At 46.5% G+C, this 20759-nt stretch overlaps 6 protein-coding genes across 6 annotated transcripts; 3 read left to right on the plus strand and 3 right to left on the minus strand.

Annotated features, from left to right (window-relative positions):
* Positions 1–44: 44 nt before the first annotated feature.
* On the minus strand, positions 45–3549 carry IL334_004683 (uncharacterized protein; the record flags this gene model as incomplete). The annotated part of the gene is made up of 10 exons (XM_062936400.1): positions 45–683; positions 758–946; positions 1023–1169; positions 1256–1750; positions 1804–2095; positions 2154–2514; positions 2566–2685; positions 2740–2892; positions 2954–3300; positions 3380–3549. The coding sequence occupies 10 exons, from the start codon at positions 3547–3549 to the stop codon at positions 45–47; spliced, it is 2913 nt and encodes a 970-aa protein (XP_062792451.1).
* A 513-nt stretch (positions 3550–4062) lies between these two features.
* IL334_004684 (uncharacterized protein) lies at positions 4063–8929 on the plus strand (the record flags this gene model as incomplete). Its single annotated transcript, XM_062936401.1, has 4 exons — positions 4063–5803; positions 5883–7123; positions 7189–8189; positions 8242–8929. The coding sequence occupies 4 exons, from the start codon at positions 4063–4065 to the stop codon at positions 8927–8929; spliced, it is 4671 nt and encodes a 1556-aa protein (XP_062792452.1).
* A 234-nt stretch (positions 8930–9163) lies between these two features.
* Positions 9164–11922, minus strand: IL334_004685 (uncharacterized protein; the record flags this gene model as incomplete). Its single annotated transcript, XM_062936402.1, has 2 exons — positions 9164–11855; positions 11909–11922. 2 exons carry the CDS (start codon positions 11920–11922, stop codon positions 9164–9166), a joined length of 2706 nt encoding a protein of 901 aa, XP_062792453.1.
* Positions 11923–13862: 1940 nt separating this feature from the next.
* On the plus strand, positions 13863–17627 carry IL334_004686 (uncharacterized protein; the record flags this gene model as incomplete). Its single annotated transcript, XM_062936403.1, has 6 exons — positions 13863–13944; positions 14011–14719; positions 14819–15020; positions 15075–15178; positions 15233–15590; positions 15642–17627. The coding sequence occupies 6 exons, from the start codon at positions 13863–13865 to the stop codon at positions 17625–17627; spliced, it is 3441 nt and encodes a 1146-aa protein (XP_062792454.1).
* A 272-nt stretch (positions 17628–17899) lies between these two features.
* IL334_004687 (uncharacterized protein) lies at positions 17900–19094 on the minus strand (the record flags this gene model as incomplete). The annotated part of the gene is made up of 6 exons (XM_062936404.1): positions 17900–18040; positions 18118–18281; positions 18341–18552; positions 18619–18712; positions 18764–18800; positions 18933–19094. 6 exons carry the CDS (start codon positions 19092–19094, stop codon positions 17900–17902), a joined length of 810 nt encoding a protein of 269 aa, XP_062792455.1.
* Positions 19095–19244: 150 nt separating this feature from the next.
* IL334_004688 (uncharacterized protein) lies at positions 19245–20723 on the plus strand (the record flags this gene model as incomplete). The annotated part of the gene is made up of 3 exons (XM_062936405.1): positions 19245–19868; positions 19924–20381; positions 20480–20723. 3 exons carry the CDS (start codon positions 19245–19247, stop codon positions 20721–20723), a joined length of 1326 nt encoding a protein of 441 aa, XP_062792456.1.
* Positions 20724–20759: the final 36 nt, after the last annotated feature.

Genomic DNA, 20759 nt, shown 5'->3' on the forward strand with positions numbered 1-20759 from the left:
TTCTGAGCAGGACTAAGATTTCTACTACTGGAGGGATGCATGATTTAAGCAGCATTGACTCTGGCCAGCTGTTCAGACACACTTTTTGAGACCAAATCATATACCTTTCCTACTGTTCCTTCGACTACAATTCCTCCTTCACCGACCTTCTTGACAACTATTATACTCCCAGATTTGACTTTTTCCCCTTCGGTTGTTTGTAATCCTGGACCGCATAGCAATATACCCTCACCGGCGAACTCAGCTGGTATAGGGGGATTTAGTGTTGACAAGTATGATTTGAGGGAGGACAGTCGCAATGTACCTATATATAATGACGTAGGCAGTTGACTAGGCGTGACTTTCACGGGTTGCAATTGAGGGGCAGCAATTGTAAGTTTGGTATGGTCTATGGCTTCTTCAGCGACATCCGGTTCAGATTTAGTTGAGACGTTATTGGCTTCATCTTGAGCGGTTTCCACAGTAGCTTCTTTTGCTGGTTCGCTTGTCATTTCAGTGTCATCATCATCTTTCCTTTCCATCGAAGAAGCTTCTACCATGACTTTCTTTTCATTTTGCTCTTCCTCAGGAGCTGTCTCGATGGGCAGTGGCTTGACCATCTCTGCAGCTTCTAAGACCGGTACAGTTGATCCAGGGGCAAAAGCGATTTTACCATCTATCATAGCTACTTCATATCCCTCGAACTGTGCGTTCTTGATCAGCCCAAACACTTCACGATCAGGTACGGCAGGGTACGCTGGGAAACGATCGATCTTACCTTGGACCACTTCTTAGCTAATCCAACAGAGATGCTATCGCCTAGAGTAATGGAATACGACTGTACGTGTTCACCTATCTTAATCTGTTCTTCTGTAGACGGACTGTAAATGTCATTCGTTATGCCCGAGGTAGAGTTGAGATATTTGACTAAGGACGAAGTAGACTCTTCCTTCGATCGAACCAATATCTGAGTGGATTGGTGAATCAGCCCACTATCAACTTCCGTAATCCAATACCAACACCAAGAAAGATCAAGTACACACTAGTTTACGAGGTTGCAAATCCGCTATTATAGTTTTGATCGATTGACCATCATGTAAACCGTCCATGTCCACAAAGAAGATTGATGCTTTTAAGTCAAGAGTGAAAGTTTCTGATATGTATTTCGACGGGGCTTCGGGCTGTACTTTCTGCGTGGTCCGAACAGATACGGATATCAGCACCAAACTGAGCTCAACGACACCGCTTTTAGGGGATGACTGAACTCCAAACTCACTTGTCTTTCTTCTTCTTCCTCTTTCTGTTTCTTTTTCTCCCTGACTTCTTCAGTTTCCCCTTCTTCTTCGATTTCTCTACCTTTTCTGACCCATTGGCCGATATCGAGACCTTCTCCATATGCATCGACCTTTCTACCTTTTCTTTCTAGAAAAGGGAACATCCTAAACCTCGTCATTTCTCCTGGGACACCTCTGTTGACCCTCATCTGCTGACCTTTCACGTAGATGTCAAAAGACATTGTCTTGACATCTTCTCCATCTCCTGCAAATGCGTTTGCATTGACATTCTCATCACGCCTCCTGACTATTATTCCATCTGCTTCTTCTCCATCTTCGGACCCTTCGGATTCAGATTCATCAAGATCGTCGGCTTCCAACATCCGCTTTGATCGATCAACAGCGGCTTGATGTGCAGCTTCTCTCTCTTTGGCAAGTCTTTCAGATTCTAGATGTGATTCCAGTTCTAAACCGATTAACGGGACTTTGAAGTCCATCTGTGTTGAACGTCATCAATTCATGTCCATATTTTGAGACGGATGTGGCTCACTTTCAATTGCAGTTGACCTTTCAATCCGCTTGTCCTTCCAATCCTACCTCTTGACCACTTGGATCCCTCATCTTGCTCCACTTCCCATCGCTTGTACAAATCTCTGGCTAAAGTGTTATCTTCTCCCCTAGAGGGCAGAAGCACTACGTTCCCCTCGGTACTCGCCATCGTGGTAAAGAGGAATCTCGAAGGGCCGTGAGACATGGTCGATGGTATTGCCAAGACCAGTTTTGGCTTCATTAATGGATAAGCTTGAAGCAGATCCGCAGGTGATAGGAAGAATTGAACATGTCTACGGCTTCATCAGTTGAACATTCTTGCGGTTCTCAAGGAAATGGCAAGTGACTCACCTAAAATCCAAAGCTCCATACTCCGAGCCGAGAGTAGCACCTGCGTTTCTCCTCCTCTTTCCACCTCTCTTATTACCGGCCAAATCACCCACGACTTCTTCGCCTCCAGCTTCTTTCACTACACCTCCCATCCACTCTATCAAACTTCTAGCGAAAGATACCATATCTTGCCCTGTCCTACTGACCAGACACAGCGGATATGACCATGGATCGGTTGAACTCGTTTGCCGACGCTTGGTAGTAGGATTGAGCTTGAATGTCCAATGCTGATCTAATAATACGAGTAACTCGAGTAGACGTGGTGAAGGATCGCACGGGAGAAGGACCGAATGATTTGACTCAAGTGTGGAGGTGACAAGATCTAGATGCCAGTTTCAGCTCTGCAACTCGGATGAAAGGCGCGAATACCAACCCAGTAGAGCAGTCTCTCTATCTCTCCTCTTGACATTCACCACCTCGCTTCTGCCACCTTCGATAATAAGCAAATCGGGTCGCATAACGCCTTCGGCATACCCAGTTGGACCATTTTGTCCTACAAATGTGTGAAGTCAGACAATTCCATCCACTACCAGTGACATGTACTTACCGCCAACCATTCCATCCAAATGTCTTTCACTAGTGTGATTGATACCGACAGCATATAAGATAGTACCTGAAGTTGGTGAACGGATTTTGAAAAGCGTTCCCCCTAATGTATGTCCAGACGGGAATGGTGTCAGAAGTAGATGTGACAGATCACCTGTTCAAACGGGCAGTGTTCAGTACAGAAAATTCTCGAGCAAGCGCCATGTCTTACATACCTCCGAGATGTAAGGGCTGATTATATCTAATTGCTTTAATCCAATCAAATGCTTCGTGAACTTCTTCCATGGTAGGAACAAAAGGTCCTCGCAGTGGCTTTTTGCCTTTGTTCGGTCTACTTCCTTCTGCTCGATTACCGTTTGCGATATCAGACGCATCTTCCACCGGGCATTCTGCTCTCCATGATTCCACTTCTGTCAAACACACCACTCTGCCCATCTCCACCGTGGGTTGGGTAGCATATACAGGACAGGATAAACCCCATCTCGCTCTTGCATAAGGATAAAGGGAAAGATAAGTGGTAGGAGAATGTGATAGAAGTACGAGGGATAGTGTAGGCGCAAGTCTGCAGTTTCGAGTAAGCAGGGACACGCATGAGTCGTTGAGTTTCGCTCCATATGGAATGGAAGATAGTGACAACTTACTCTCTGACCTTCTCTTCGTAGTCCCATGAGGTTTGCAATGAGCTGGTACGATAGTCTTTTTGTCCCATATCCAACAGGATCCTTGCGTCATCCAGCTCCAAGAGATAGCATACTGGTTCAGACGAGGACGAGGCCGCAGCTGAGGACGAGAGGGGAGTAAGAGTGATCATACCTCAAGTGACGGTCCTTTGAGCACGCCAAAATAGGAATGCACTCTACGAGTCGAGGTGAGGTCGTTCTGTCTGGACTGCAAGAAGATCGTTATGCGCTGTATCGTCGAGGTGAGTCTGGACGATAGCCTGATTAGAGTTATTCAACAAAATGTAGAGGTGAAAGAAGAAAGGTTTTAGGAATAAGGGATTCAATCGGTTGTTCCTGTAAAATATAACATAAAACCTGAGACAACAACAGTTACTTACCCATTTTAATTCTTTTTCAACCATTTGCGGGATCGTCTTCGCCTTTTTCATCGTATCTGACATAGAAATCATTTATATAACCGCATTGATCTACCTATCTCTTTCCCTTTGCAATCCTTCTGTACTCATCTAACAGCTCTCACCTTTGCGACCTTGAATCCAGCCTCAAGATTCATAATATGGTATAAACAAATCTCGCACTGACGCGACGACCACCCAATTCATCCTACCGAATCTTATTTCCGCCTTTCACCTTCACTCAACATGTCCTCTTCACCAACAAAACAATATTTCTATGCATCAAGGTCATCGTCCAGGTCAGGTTCTAGACCTGTATCTCCACCTACACCAGCTGAAGTACGCTCTCAAGCAGTTGCCAAGCTCAAAAGAGCAGCTTCCTTACCTCGTCGCCCGGATGGCAGAAGACCTTCTCTCGCACAGGCCATCGAGTCAGATGTTCCATCAACCCATCCTGACGAAGTCGGCATGTCGAACAAGCCACCACCACCACAGTCTGCTGAACCTTCTTCGCTCAGCGTATCTCCAAGCCCGTCAGACACTCAGGAAATCCTTTCCCCTTCACCTGTAGCAACGTCGTTCGATCACTCAAACGTGTACTCTTCAGCAACGCCGATGCAAATGCAGCGTTCCGCTTCTCCAGCTTCGTCTTACCATATGACGTCTTCTATGCCACTCAATTCCCCTTATCAACCCAATACCCCACCGGTAGGTGACTGGGGGCCCATGCAACTTGCTCAGTCTTATTTACCTTCTCTGACACCAACGGGTCTGTCACCCAATCCTTACCCCCATTCCGTCCCGATCGGTGTTGGAGCGGGCAGAAATACCCCCAGTCCCTTGCCTACTCTTGGTGAGCTCGCTACCCTCCAGCGATCCAACTCCAATGCTGCAAGAGCTAAAGCAATGTCTAAGCTTACTGGTGGAAGGGATACTCCAGCCGAGGATGAGTTTACGTTATCAACACCTACACGCGTCAACTTGACTAGAGCGGGTACATTGGGTGGACCTAGGATGTTGGATCTAGCCGCAAATAGGCCTCCAGCTGCTGAAGCTCCTGTTTATTTGGCCTCTCCTTCTCTGGCGCTGACACAAGCAAGACCAAGGCTCCAAAGAAGCTTCACTGTTTCTTCCTCTAACATGGGAGAGGAAAGAAGGAGTGCTGTAGGCAGGAGAATGGTGGAACGATTAGCAGAGAGGAGAGCAGCAAGGCAGAAAGAAGAGGAAGAAGTCAGGAGATTATGGCAAGAAAGAAGAGTCGGTCTCGAGACTGAGGAAGTGAGATCTGAGGACAATGATGCTGCGCAGGAAGACGCGGAAGGATCATATGAGGCAAAATTCGACGAAGAACATCAGATTCAATCCGATGAACATCAGCAGGACTTTGCATATGTCAACGATTTGGGCGTTCATCACAGCGCTCAACCTCAAGGAATGTTTGACGAGATCCCTTCATTCAAACGACATTCACCTCAAGAACCACATCAATCTGCGTTTCCACCTGGACCTCAAGCCGATTTACTCAATCTCAGTACGGCAGATCGACCGATATCAAGAGGGACATTGGCATCTTCCCAGGAACCCTTCGAATATGAATCACATCTTAGGCGAAGTCTGTCAAGTCGCACAGCTAGAGGTGGTACGGGTGGAGAAGACCCACTACCTGTGATCACTACAACCGAACAGGACGGTCATGCTTCGGGCCTTCAATCTCATCCAGTCATTCATATTGATGATGAACCCTTACTTCCTCCGCAGCCTCATTATGCCACACCGCCCCGTGGTCACATGCCCCATAGCTCAACGTCGACTCAAAGTACCATCCGAAGTCCTCATTCTCCTGGCGGATCCACTCTAAGTGGTTTGGATTCAATGATGTTCATCATGGGTGGTTCAGCTGGCTTGAGACCGCGAACGAACGCTCACCCATGGCCACAAGAAATTCTTGATGGCAGTGAATGGGGTACGCCTGCTAAAGACATGCATCGTGAGTTCTGTCATCGCTTCTCGAGACAGTCATCCTCTTTGCAGAAAGAGGCAATGTTGATATCGTCATTTGCCTACAGAAGCAACGTTCAACGATTCTCCCATTATTCGCAGCCCCTCCGGATCTGATCACGCTCTATCCTCTGCTGATGGGATTCCGTCAGATCACGAGGTCGATCATACATCGCCATCCCGATCTACAATTCGCACCGACAGTGTGATGTCTTGGGAAGAAGTGGGAGGAAAAGACGATCAAGAAATACGGGTTCCATCGGATAACATCTATAACCAGAAGACAGGTAGCTTCTCTGCTAAACTCAAAGGTAGCGTGAGATCTGCTATGAAAAAGAGGAACAAAAGCAGGACGTCAATCAGTAGTTTCACTCAGAGCCCACCAGGTAGTCCCATGCTTCATCAACCAGGTAGCTTCATTCGAAGAGGTTCCGAATCATCTGCTTCTCATTCTTTCTCTCAAGAGCATGTACCCAGACACCAACCTTCTGTCAGCTCTTTGGCCGCTTCATCAGTCGATCAGTCCGATACTCAGGCGACATCAATATTCCAACATCAACTTTCAAATGATCCATCACAAGTCTCATTTCTTCCAAGAGCCAATCTAAATGATCCTCGGATCATGAGTCCGAAGCTATCGCCTTTCCCTGGTATTGCTCAGCTTGAACGTAAGCATGTAGATGGAAACCTGACTGTGGGAGAAGCACCGAAACTCCTTCACCAAAAGTCTGATTCTGCTGTTCCTATACAACGCGCAGCACCACAGGAATCGATCTACAGTCTACCTCTTCCCACTCATCCCGATGATAGAAGAGCCTCGGCCGACAGTGCCACTAAGCGAAACTGGTTATCCAAAGCATTTGGCCATCCAACTTCCCCTCGATCCTCAGGTAGTGTCTCACGCAAGAGCTCCATACTCGACGTTGCTGGAGAGTCCCGTACGTTGGGCCAAGGTGCTCGGATAATATCCTCAGACGTAGATCCTTTTGCACCATCTTCGCCTCCTCAGACATTAGCAGTCAAGCCTGCTCGACACAGATCTGCTTCTCCAACCGTGTCTGTCGTCCCAGAAGTCAGTGAAGAAGGGTCCAGATTCACAAGGTTTCTTTCTATGAAAGGACAAAATGGACCCCTGGCTGTCTCCAAAGAAGAAGAGGAAGGATTGACGAAGAAGTCTAAAGACGTCTTACTTCGTATGGACGCCGTTTTGGCTCTAGGTCCTGATGATCCCGATAGACCAGACATCCTGGATGATCCACCAAGGAAATTGTTGTTGTCGACACAGATCTTACAGGTCGTCAATGCGCACGTAAGTTACTGTTGTACCGAACAGATTTCTCATTATCTCGTGCTGACCACGAACTCGTTCTACAGACCGTGAAGGATCGGTATCTCTTCCTCTTCAACGACATCTTAGTCATCGCTAAACCCATGATAACACGCGGCATTCATGCCACCCTTGACATGAAGTATATCGTAAAATCCATTGTAAACCTCGATAAGCTTGCAGTCTCTGGTCTTACTGAGGAACCAACTAAAGAACCTCCTCGTCACCCTGTGGTTACCAAATTCATCGATCAATTCGCGCAGGATCCGGTTTCCGCTTGTTCCTATCTGGTAGAGAGAAGTAACCCAAAAGTCGATACTGCTACTCTCGCTTCCTTGATTTTCAAGACACCGGAATTGGATCGGGCTCAAATCGGTCACCTTCTGGCGGACAATGACAGACTCATGCGACATTTCATCGGTCGATTCAACTTTTTACATGTAAGGATTGACGAAGCTTTACGAATGTTCTTACTATCAATTCGATTACCTACCGAATCAATAGCATGCGAAGCTTTGTTACGAGGATTCGCTTATCGATATTTCGAAGCGAACCACAGCCACATCTCCTATGACCGTGAATTAGCTTCCGAATTGGTTTTAGCGATCATGCAATTCAACGATGCGTTGTATGGTACTTTTGGCTTCGCTTTACCAAACCACTCTATAAACATAGACACGTTCATATCAGCATTCAAATCCAAGGATCCAAAACAATTAGTGCCAACCGAGCTTTTAAGTGATATTTTCGATTCAATTTCAACCTCTCAACTTGTCCAGGCATTAAAGTCGGATGAAAACCAATTAGAAAAACCAGTTTCGATCACTCCTAGAATCCCATCTAAACTTACCTATAATGTCTGGTCTGAAGAGATACTTGTATCGATACCATCACCTGATCCTTCCTTCAAAGTCAAACTTCATGGGCAGGGCTTGGAATTTGATCCCCCTGTATTAGATTTCGCACATACACCAGAACAGAGCTTCCGAGTCAGGGGAACAAGCCTGGGCATACATCCACTGTTATTCAACAGAATTGGAATCAATGCGTAAGTAGATGTATTCGCAGGAGGGCCGTGTACGAGCTGATGAACTCCTCAGCGCATCATATGGTAACCTAGGGAATACAAGGCTATTCACGGTTGAGAGAGCTTTCATGAAGCATACTTTTCATGTCTCTTTCACCTCTCATACTGGTCTGAGAAGGAAGTATTGTTTCAGTGTACCAGATGTTGACACCAGAAGAGTATGGGGTAAAATGCTGTCACGTCAAATCACCTCGACTCAACAGTCAAAATATGTCTCGGCTACAACATTGCAACAAAAGATCCGGCTAACTGCTGAAAACGTTTCTATACAAGTGCTTAGAGACGCCTTGATTCCACTTGAAGACAAATCTCTTTCATCTGTTACCGCCGAAGGTATTCCTGGAACAATGCGTGGTCGAGTAGGATCAAGCCAGAGAGGTTCGAACGACAAAGGACGTTCTGGCAGTGTTAGTATATCATATACCAACGCATTGAAAGAAGAATCCGATTTGGGACCCCTGCTACCGACTAAATCCAACCATCATTTACTGGACCGACAATCTGGCTTGTTAGACATCCAGTCTGGGAAAGAATTGGTTTTACTTTGCAGACAGAATAGTTTATTGCCACGTTTACTAGAATTACTTCACTCTGGGAAAGATGATGCAGAACAATCGGAGCCGCATAATAGTAAAGCAACGCAAGGATATGGTGAAGCTATAGGAGGAACCGAAAAGAGGAATAAGGGTATACGAGTTTAATGAAATATAATGAATGTCCAGAACTGCGATTTCCCCCTTAATTGTATAAAGCTTAGTCGCGAGAGGCTGTCAAGAGGGATTTTCGTCAATTGTACATCAGGTTCCGATTTGTAACCCCATGCATACGGTTATCGAGACTATCTTGATACACAGATGTTGCATACAAGGCTCAATACAAGGACTACAAACATACATAATGATCTGCGAGAAATGGATGAAAGCAAATAACCGCTACTACGAATGATTTTTGGACATAGACTGGAAAAATCTAGTGAAAGAGGATGTTCTGTCCATTTTTGGTTTCGCGCTTAGATTTCTAGGTGAAGGAGGTTCAACAAAAGTTATAGATTTTCTTTGATCCAATGGTAGGTGTTGTGAAGGGTACTTGATGCCCTGGGTTTTCCTGGATAATGGCTGAGGAAATTGGTACAGCGGTTCTCCCGCTATTCTCTCGCGTCTGATTTCGGAAGAAGACGAATGAGAAGGGAAAGTATAGTCAGAAGCCATCGGTACAGGAACAGAGATACCTCTGGTCATTGTTGGTCTCGAAATTTTATTCGCTTGAGGGGATAAAGTAGCTTGTCTCCTGAAATTCGGCCGTGTCGTGTCCCCCAGTTCACCTGACCGTTCATTTGCTAAAACCAGGTGCATATCTTCTATACTGATGGTTCTTCGGTGATCCGCTCCTTTGACTCTGGCTATTTCATTGGATGATGCCAATTGTCGACCTACAGCAAAAGAAGTCGCTCCTCTCCTACTTTCAAGCTGTCTGAGTGCCATGTCTCCACTAGGCGAGCGTAATCTCTCTTCTTCCATTCGTTTCGCTCTCAAATCCTCGTTGGATAATTGTGGAACGGGTTTGCGCTGAGTTCCAACAGTTTTGGGGGACGGTTGTTCGGCTTCCACTGGTCGGCGGAGAGGAGGGACATCCTGGACAGGAATGACTGGCGACGACTTGGGGGAAGGTGGTTGAGGTGACCGGAAGGGCAATGAAGATGACGATGCGAACTCTGGTGAAGCGATCGGTCTACCTCGATTGATCATATTCAGCTTGGGAGAGGTGGTGTTTACGGCCGGGAAGAACCCCCTACTAGTGTTAGGAGTCAATGGATCTTGAGGGCTGGATGATGTTGGTGAAGCATTATTTAAGAAATGAGCCAAAGGATGAAATCTGGGGGTACTACTGCTGGGACTCGTTGTGAATGTTGACGCAGGGGATGGAAATGTATAAGCTGGGAGAACGATTGAAGGAGGTGCATTTGCTCGTAGTCGGGGTAATTCACTGGTTAGATTTGTAGACGGCACCGTTGGTGTGGCTTGCAGGGGAGGTGATATCGTCGGGGCATCGATGACGATCTGGGGAGCTAGATATCCATATTCACCAATGCTGACCACTGAGGATTTTCTTGAATCTCTTGACGGTCGTTTGTAATCGTATTGAGCTTGTTGCTTCCCTAAACTGATTTCAGACGATTTACGCGAGTTTGGCGTGGTTTTCGAAGATCGCCTAACATCTCCTGACATACGTCGAAGAGCACTTTCCTTAACCAAGGATAACCTTCTTTCCGCCAACGAAGCGCGTCGAGTAGCCTCATTATCAGAAGTAGTTGAGCCACTTCTCCGATCTCGCTGGCCTATCGGCGCAAGGGAGCTTCGTCTGCGGTCATCTAGAGAGCCTTTTCTGAGAGCTTCACCATCAGAAACGACTGACTGGCGTCTCATAGATTCTCGAAGTGGCGAAGTTCCGAGTGGAGTGGCTCTGGCTATGGGAAACGATCCTGCTGCTCTTATCTCAAGGGCTTTTGCAGCCTCTTGAGAGGATGTAGAGGAGGAGAAAAATGGATTTGATACTGATCTAGCTAGTCCTGGTCGAGGAGGCGCCGCACCAGGTGGAACACCTATAGATCGAGGTGGAACATAGGTAGTAGCGGAACGATTCAAGACAGGCCGACTCCTGTTTCTTAGAATCGCGTTGGGTTGAGCTGGAGGCGGGGGTGTACCAATCATTTGCATTGTTGGAATAGCGAATCGAGGTGCTTGTAGAAGCGGTGATGAGTCCAACGGGGATGACTCATTGTCCTCTTGAGGATGAGCAGGAACCATTGCCACTGATTCGAGTGGGAAATTCGAGTACAAAGAAGGTATTGATCCAGTACGCAAATCAGGCGTTGGAACATAAGGAGCCGTGTGGATCTCGGAATCGTCTTCATCATAGTCTGTTTCTTCGGTAGCAGGCGACCATTGATATGCCCAAGCACCTCTGACTTCTTCTTCTTCGTCACTCGAGTAAACCACGTCGACGACCTCTGAGAACCTTCTGCGCAATAGTTCGAGACTTGCTATGTTTCTCAGCCTTGAATCTTCGACTGGGTCGAAAAGGGATCCAGAGCCAGCAGAATAAGCACTTGATCGTCGTCTCATTGAAAAGCTTCTCGCACTTGACGGCCGTCTGTTGCTTGCCAGGTCAAATCCTAGGAAACTTGCAGTCGATGGTCTTCGTGATTCATGTGGTATCTTAGGTGCTTTTGGTACCGATCCTCTTCTGCTATCTATACTTCCACTGAAACTGCCTCTCGGTGAGAGTGAAATGACAGAGCCTACGGCCGATAAAGCCCATGAAGGCCGTCTATTACCTTGTCCGGTCCATCGGGGGCTATCAAAGTTTTCATCATCGTCCACATCGATAGGCTCTCTCATCTCGTCGTACGCTTCAGCCTGCACTTCCTCAAGACTATTATCATACTCAAAAGCTGCATCGCTTGGAAAAGTTGGAGATCGGAAAGTTGGTGAGTTGGCTGAATATAAGGAGTCAGGCGAAGTGGTAGACGACGGTACTTCAGTAGCAAAAGAAGCTATCAGTGCTTTGGTAGTATTTGGAGTAAGAGTTGGACCTTGATGAGCCCATCGAGACTGTTGATTTCTTTGGCTGTTGACGGCCGATCAGCGAATGCCAATATTCTTTGAAAACTGATAACTCACCTCCTGTGCTCCATGTTGAGCGATGTAGTATTCAATAGTAGGGGAGGTGATCAATCACAGCGATGTACAATTGAATATTTCTGAGGATCGACAAATGGGTACCTGTATATTTATAGTTGACGAAGTTGAGGGGCGGATTCGTGGAGCGACTGAATTCTCGATCGTAATATAGTATTGCTTGATCATTCTAGTCCTACTGCTTCGCAAGAGAACATGGTTGACATACACTCAGATTATGCGGTGGCTCAGGCCTGTATGAAAATTCCTTGAATCAGGTACACGCCCGAACAACTCTAAAGAAGTGCTGAATACCTCATCAAAAATGATATAAAATCGGCCATTCCATGGGATCGACATACATATTACCCTGAATTGTTAAAAATGAACCAAATCCGTAAAATGTTTCACCGATAGGACATTTCATCTTATTCGGGTGCGGCGTAACATTTCCTTGTTGAGTAGTCACAACGTTATTCACTCAGGGTAACCACTTGTTCCGAAACTTTGGGAAGAAACATGGCAGAGCAGTAAAGAACGTAAACAACGTTGCTGCCACGAGCAAAAATAGCATTCTTAGGTGGACTCAATGCCTCGTTGTATCTGAGCGAGATCTCAATGCTACATAAGCACTCTCCTCATCTTGATTGGGGAGATGGCTGTCCTATCCCCGAACGCTGCAACGTAAATCTCACAATTTCCACCAGCTATTCTTTACGTTTTTGGAAGATTGATATTACGCATTGTATTTTCTGCACGCGTGTATCAGATCCATTTTTAGAAGTTCCCGTACGTCTGAGCCATGTATAAAGGCGTTTCCTAAAGAATATCAGTCCTTTCTTTACGATTTGTAGCAGATTCGTTCAAGCGGATAGTGGCTTCCATGCCATATTGTGATGTTCAGCGGAATGTTTGCCATCGAAGAGACGCATTCTCAGGGCCATACCAAAGTGATCGACAGGTACGTGTTCCTATTGATATCATACCCCTGAATTGATTTTTGCCACATCTTTTCTACGACGGGAAGAGGAAGAAGAAGGAGTACGAATGTTAACGCCCGCAAGACAGGAAGGTGTTGAGGTCGAATCTTGAACCGAATTGGCGTCGACGTATAAAGCACGTGCGTGTCATGCCTCAACCTCACGAAAACCTAGGTGGCTGAAAATGCACCATCGTAGCCTTTCTTAGCGTCGTCTTCGCACAGTGCTGATACAATGTCCGACAGCGGCCGAAGTGGGGACTTTGTCATAGTAGACCGACAGGCGTTACAGAAACATGAGATACGTACCTTGATACATGGTTCTGCCGTTGTCAATTGCATTTAAACTATTCACATGGCTCAAATGGGCTTGCCGTCCCTGTTGACTGACCTGAAAGCTGATCCGAAAGATGTCGGGCCAAGATCGAATGCACTTGAGATATGATTGAAGATGGTGGAGGTGTTTGCAACTGTGCTTCTCCTTTTTCCGCTTTGTGCGATTATTCGACATCGTTTCGGTGCATATGGGATCAATCCCAAATTGACTCCTCAGATTTGCCAAGACCCTCACGACAGCTCTTTAATCACTGCGCATGTATTGTAAGATGTCATTCCGCCCGTTGACTGTCCTTGGTCAATCTAAACCAAGGTAGCAACTGAGTACATGGAGACACTCGAGGCTGTCAGCTAAAGCCAAAAAGGCTCACCAAAGCTCTTATCGAGCCGCGCGCCTCAAAACTTTCTTTGTGGTTTTAGTCACGTGGATCCGCGAGGTGCCTAATTCTCAGACTTTTCCTCTAGCTACGTCACCTCAATGGGCCCCCATTCTCGTGAACATGCATGTAAAGCGTGGAATAAACGCAAAATCATTGCGAATCTACGCTGTAATCCCAATTGAATTACCTCTTGCAACGTCTTAATTGAGAAGGCAACACGGGCACAGCTCCTAGTCAGCCTTGATCTCCACTGCCCTGGAAAATGTGGTGGCCATTTCAATGGTTAGTCATCTACGTCTTAGGCGGTGTCACCTTCATTCCGGTTCTCATTATATCTATTATTGGTAAGTCAAGATCTTCATGAGTCAAGATCTAAAATAGGTCGCTTGCTCACAGCCTGTTGCAATCAGCATATGTGTATAAGTATGGCTCAGTACCTGTAGGAGACTCGGACCCGTACAAGGAGGAAAAGGCAAGATTGCAGGAAAACGAAGAGAAGGTGGAGCAAGTTGAAAAGAGCAAAGCATTGCTTGACCAAGCTGAGAAGCCACTGTCAGGATGGCTCACCGTCAGGAGGCAATTTCATTCCAACTCTCAGAATAGTAAGAACGTCATTATCCCCACCAACAGCGAAGAACCGCTCGACGATGATGGTGGACAGGAAGCGATAGAGAAAGAGAAAGGAGATTCAGATTCAGTGCACACAAATAGTTCGACCTCCGGTACTACCACTTATTCAGCTCGTATCGCTCAAACGTATCGCTCAATGGTCGAGTTGCGAGCGGCTAAAAAAGAACCGCTACCTAGGGAGTTCTTCTTTTGTGTTCTCAAAGGTTCAGTACTGTTCTTATACGAAGATGAAACCAAGACTAACTGCGTTGCTGCTCTTGGAGTGGATCAGTATGTGGTGAGGATGGAGAAGGAAGATGGCAGAAGATTCAAGGGGAAAGATTCTGAGCTATTCTCCAAGCGGAACGCAGTGGTACTTCGAGTTGTAAAAGGTGTTGCAAAAAAGGGATTGCCGGTAATCACCAAAGGCATGCAAGCTGAAGCTGAAGAAGGGAAGGATAGAGAAATAGAAAATAAACCGATCTTCCTGTTCACAAAATCTAATACGAAGTGAGTTCGCTCACATCTCCTAATTTCTTTTTCTAACCGAGGTTCGGGATGACTCGTCATGTCCTCTGATATGTTGAAATTCGAGCTGACTATCCACAGAATGGAAGACTGGTATATGGCTCTACTCAAAGCATCGTCGCAGTCCCCCCAGGCCATCACCTCTCAGGTCTATGATCCAAGGGACATGCAAACTTTGGTGGAGACCATAGATACGGAGCCAGATCCAATACCGATGAGATGGTTTAATGCTATGATCGGAAGGATATTCTTCTCCTTATACAAGACGGACGCGCTCGAACAGGTCAGTCAGAGAATTCTTTTCATCATGTGGCCTCTTAAACTAATAGATCAGTAGTTCATCATATCAAGGATTATGAAGAAAATGACAAGAGTCAACAGACCTGGGTTTTTAGGTCCCATAGTTGTCAGAGAGGTGAATGTGGGCACATCAGTCCCGTTGTAAGTCATTGATCACCTCAAGCATAGAGTGGGCGTAACTGAACACTCGTACAGTTTCTCTAAGCCGATGCTGAAAGACCTTACATCCGAAGGCACATCAGCATTTGAGGCACATATGCAATACAAATCGCAACCCAACAGAAGCGACTCTGATGTACGTATTACGATAGCTACAACAGCCACCATACCGACCGGGTTTAAACCTTATGTGGTGGATCTTGTGTTGGCCGTCGTAGTAAAATCTTTTGAGGGAAACTTAGTCATGCAAATGAAGAAACCTCCAAGTAACAGATTCTGGTACGGCTTCACCTCCATGCCGAAGATGGAGATAGAGATAGTACCTATAGTCAGTGAAAGGAAGATACAGATTGGAATGGTGTTAAAAGCGATTGAAAAGCAGATAAGAGATGTGGTGCGTTCCTCCACGTATCGGTCACCTACAACTTGCTAATATCTTTGCTAGATTGCCGAATCTGTTGTTCTTCCTAATATGGACGATATCGCGTTCTTTGACACTTCCCGGCTGGACTTGAGAGGTGGAATTTTCGATGAAGCAAGTAAAATGAAGCAAAGCAGTGAAGTCGAATCCAGCAACGCCTTTGATCCAAAGTCTGAGATTGAAGTACAAACATCCAACGAAGATCCTTCCTCCGCAATACCTTCTACTTCGAATCTACGCAAACGTAACCCACACCAAAAGTCAAAGAGTACCGATATCAGAGACTCATTGAAAACGGAAGAAATACCTGAAATAGGTATATCACGAACCGATACGGCTCCCCCTTCTCAGAGTAACAACATACCAGCTCCAAAGGCTGCAGCAATTCAAGCAACAAAAAAATGGTTTGCTCAGACTGGCACCGCTCAACCACCTTCTTTAGCCAACCAAACTGTTACCGGTGGACTCAGCGCCGATGGGCAAGATGATATGAAACGACAACGTTCACAAAGTAAAGATCGAGTTCCTAAATTAGTGGCGGACTCAAATCACACCGACGCCAATTACGCGAACACCCCAGAAATCGCTGCCGTGCAGGTTTCGTCTAGTACTATGCCGCTTTCAGAGGCAGAGAAGAAATCACTCGAAGCAATCCAGCCATCCGAAGCATCGTCCACGCCTCGTGGTGAGATCAACATCCACAGGTTGAGCGGCACGCCGCGCCCATCTAGCACATCCTCAGTCTCGATGTCAAGTACGGATACAGGTGTCATAGCTCCCCCAGAGACTGCTCAGAGTTCATCGGCCTCATTGATAAGCACTCTTCGATCTCGAGACAAAAAGGCTATACAAGCTCAGGTCGGAACCGCAAGAGAATCTCTCAAGAAATGGGGTGTAGGTCTCGCAGCCAAAAGACGAGCAATGAAAGAAGGTTTCGGTCTCGAGGAGGAGACTCGATCGCCCGCGTTGTATAGGCCTCCGGAAGAAGATCAGCGGGAAGACGAGAGATCAGTATTATCCACATCACCACATCGGTCTCTACAAGATAGGCTCAATGCCGCAGCACATGCTAGCGTTGCACCAGTACCCATGAATATACCCTCAAGAGGTCGATCTTCTTCTTCCAGCTCCAGACCGAGTCTTTTCGCTTCCCCAAAGTCAGCAGCGTCGCCAGCATCAACTTCCCCGCCAAAGTGGTCTTCTCCATCAGTTCCAAAGACAACTACAGGCATAATCAAGGACGGCATATCTCCTCAGCCCAATCCCAATGTCTTCAACCCTTCTCAAAGTCAACAGTCATTAGACTCACCGCCGGTATCGCAGCAACCAACTTCTGGTAGATCGATGGTGGTTCCCCGAGTACCAAAGAGACCTGGACAAGTCACGGGCATTGGACATAACGCAGCTGAACCTATGGTGAGGAGGGTCTCGACGGAGGATGGTCTGAGGGAAGAAAGGATAGAGGACGTCCAGGATCGACAACGTCGGATTACGCAACCTTTGCTGTCCAAGGATTCCCCACAGAACATCACTGACATCAAGAAAACTCCGTTTGATATCCCTTCTCCCGCAAAGCCTTCGATACCTGACTTTGCCGTTCCCCCTCCGCTACCATCCAAAGAGCAATCTCGTACAGCTTCCATGTCAGACTTCGTATCTTCCGTCTCTTCGGACGCTGGAGAGCCCTACTCACCTCCGGCACAAACCGATCACCTTATAGCTCCCGACAGCCCAAAATCGGTGACTGGTCTGCCTTCCATCAGTACGGATAGCACAGATTTGCATGCGGTTCCAAACATTGATAAAACCTCTCCAAGAATAACAGAAGCTCAAGTTGGATCTGCCATCAGTCCGGGAAGGTCTTCAACAGCTGAGGACTCACTGCGCAACTTGGTGGCAAAAAATGAAGAGGCTTTGAAGGCTAGAAAAAGCGAACCGTCTTCGCCCAATCTAAATGCTTTGGCAAACAAACAGCTCGGACTTCTTACCTCAGGCAATATTGAGGAGTGATCAGTCAAAATCTGGTCAGACAGACTCGATGAGGACGAACAGGAAAAACGAAGATTACGGGAGCTAGTTGTATATATGTATTGATCAGCTCGGTGCATGTAGATGCTTGCTTTGATTTGATTACAGGACTGCTGTGATGCCAGGCGCAATGGATAGATAGACACTCAATCACAGTATGCTGGAGACCTTAGAGTGATTATGCAGAATTCGGAGACGTGCAATGGCGAGTCCAAAGATAATGGTACAGTGGTCACATACGCATACGGAGATTTCTATTTGAACAGGAATTGACAACTATACACTTTTTCATCCTGATCCCAGTGCTCCCAGGTTGAATCAGGATCTTCTTCTGGATCTACCATCTCCTTCGAGGGGATAGCAAATGATATCGTCTCGTAGGGTTCTGCAGCAAGCTATGAAATCACGCGATCAGTGGTATGCTCTCCATCAAACTTTAAGATAGGCAACCAGTACAGCATGATACACTTACGACCATGTATTGGAATGCCCTGTTTGGTATCTCCCTTCTTTGCTCAAAAGCAGACATGAATCTCCTCCTTGGTCTTTCTCCGGCTTTGATCTCAGGTAAGGAGACAGTGAACAACAATCCCATTCTTTGGCTGACAGGCTCTCTGATTTTGATGATTTTGTAACCTACCACATTGGCGCCATTAGCTCTTCGTTGTGCCCCATTAGTAGACTTGAGGACTGACCTGGACGACCAATTTTGACGAAGACCTTTTTCTTCACTTGCTGAGCTGCACTTGGAGCAGCTTGAATCATCAACGAAGCATCTTTATTATCTTTTGCTGCTCTTCGAGCAAGATTGGTTTGATGTTTCTTTCCTTGTGTATGGGCGAGGTACGACCCTTCGTTCACGTGGAGAGTAAGGCATAATCGACATTCAAGGGTACCCAGATGGGTTCTAAGTAGTGATTGAAAAGATCAGAGAAGCATGCAATGGATGTAAACCATGAACCAAATCACTCACCGGAGAATATATGGATCTTTCGCCAAATCAATGGTCTCCAATGCTAGCCTTCTCAGACGTTCCCTTCGGTCCACCGCAGTCTCGGATGCTCCAGCTACAGCATACGTGAGTGTGTGTTCGTCTTAGGAGAAAATGCACTGCTCACCGACACCTCCGCTACCTTTGTTTGCACCTGCTCGATTCTACGGATGGATCAATTCAATGCAATGGGAAAGGGAAGAAGTGGGTAACACGGCTTACTTGGTAATCTACATTGAGCAGAAGAAGTTAGCGTTTTTGTCTGCGAAGATTTCCAGTAAATGATAATTGCTTACCCATCTTCTTTTCGGTCTACCTGTTTTGCGAGATAAAGTCAAACGATGGTTGAAAAGGTGGGTTGATGAAGCTATTCTTATTTGGTTGAATTGTTCGACAGAAGAAGGAAAAGGCAACATATATACAACATCACCTTTCTGAACGGGATCAAATTTACCCATAATTGATATTTGAGAGGAGCCCCGAACGCAATCCCTGCTGAAACGAAAAACTTTGGATGGGTCAACTAACAGAAATTGCTTATTGTGATTTCCATCATAAGCTTATATCTCAACTGCTATCGAAACTTCACCAGGTCAGCATTGTTCGCTATGTCGCTCTTCCCCTCCTCCTTTGAGAGCTCTTCTGCTGGACCATCCAACTCTACACTCTCCTCCAAACATTCCAAAAACACCAAACGAAAGCGACCTTCTACTGGTGCACATCACGATGAACAGCTTCTAAAATCGACTCAAGCCAACCTCGAGAAGTTGATGAGCAGACTCGATAAGGGAGACCTGAAGGAGAAGGCGGGTACGGAGAATATGGGAGTATCGGGGAAGAAGAGGAAGGCAAACAACGAAAGAAATCAAGAGAGATTTGACACACCAAAAGGCGAAAAAAAGAATAGAGCCGGATCTGCTCATAACTCGGCAAAGAAGGATATGCCCACACCCAGGATGGACAAGCAATCTCCAAAGAAATCGAAAAAGAACAACGATAATCAACATCCCAAATCCAACAAAAAGGCCCCAGTCGAACTTCCTCTACCAACATTGGCAAAATCAGAAGGAAAGATTAACGTTGGTGGAGAAGGGAATTTGACGGATTTGCAAAAGAACATGCAGTCCAAGCTCGAGGGCGCAAGATTCCGGTGGATCAATGAGCAGTTGTACTCTACTCCATCTACTGAAGCTGTGGAGATGATGAAGAAGGACCCCAAGATCTTTGCCGATGTATGTATCAATCGTCACTTAATATGAGCACCACTAATCCTTCTTAACCGTACAGTATCACATGACTCATCGAATACTCACAGCTGGTTGGCCTTCACCTCCACTCGATCACATCATCAAAGCTCTATCTCCCTCGCCTCAGGGAACTGTGATCGCCGACTTGGGTTGCGGGGATGCTGGTCTTGCCCGCGCATTGGTACCACAGGGCAAGGTCGTTCTTTCTTACGATTTAGTGGGAGATTCTGGTGTACCAGGGAGTGACGAAAAGCTCACCCAGCAATCATCTGAGGGATGGGTCATACAAGCCGATTTCCTTGAGCAAATACCTCTACCAGGTAGACCAGGCGGATCAGAACACTCGTCTCCGTCTGCTTCACAGGGCAAGAAGGATAGGAAGGGCAAGAGGAATGGGAAATCTTCTGAGATAGTGGACGTCGCAGTGTGTTGTCTGAGCTTAATGGGAAAGAACTGGGTAGGCGGAATAGCAGAAGTATGCCGTGTACTCAAGCAAGGGTATGTGCAGTTCATGAGTCTTCATCTCCATCCTCCTCTACAGCGCTTCTGCTACTTATAGGACATATATTAATTGATGTCTGGACACACAACAACAGAGGAACGTTCCACGTTGCAGAAGTCACTTCGCGATTCACTTCTACCGAAGCATTCGTGGAGAAAGTGGAATCCTTCGGTTTCAAGCTACAAGAGGAAGATTCCCCTTCGACGCATTTCACACTATTCAGGTTTACGAAAGAATCGGAGGTACCGCTCGGACCGGCTAGAGGACAACAGGGCTGGGAAGAACGGGTTGCAGAAGGGGAAGACATCCTTCAAGCTTGTGTCTATAAGAAGCGATAGTACGCAGAATGCATGCGATTTGATGTTATACGATTG

The sequence above is a fragment of the Kwoniella shivajii genome, chromosome 6 (assembly GCF_035658355.1).
Source record: "Kwoniella shivajii chromosome 6, complete sequence".
Classification (NCBI taxonomy): domain Eukaryota; kingdom Fungi; phylum Basidiomycota; class Tremellomycetes; order Tremellales; family Cryptococcaceae; genus Kwoniella; species Kwoniella shivajii.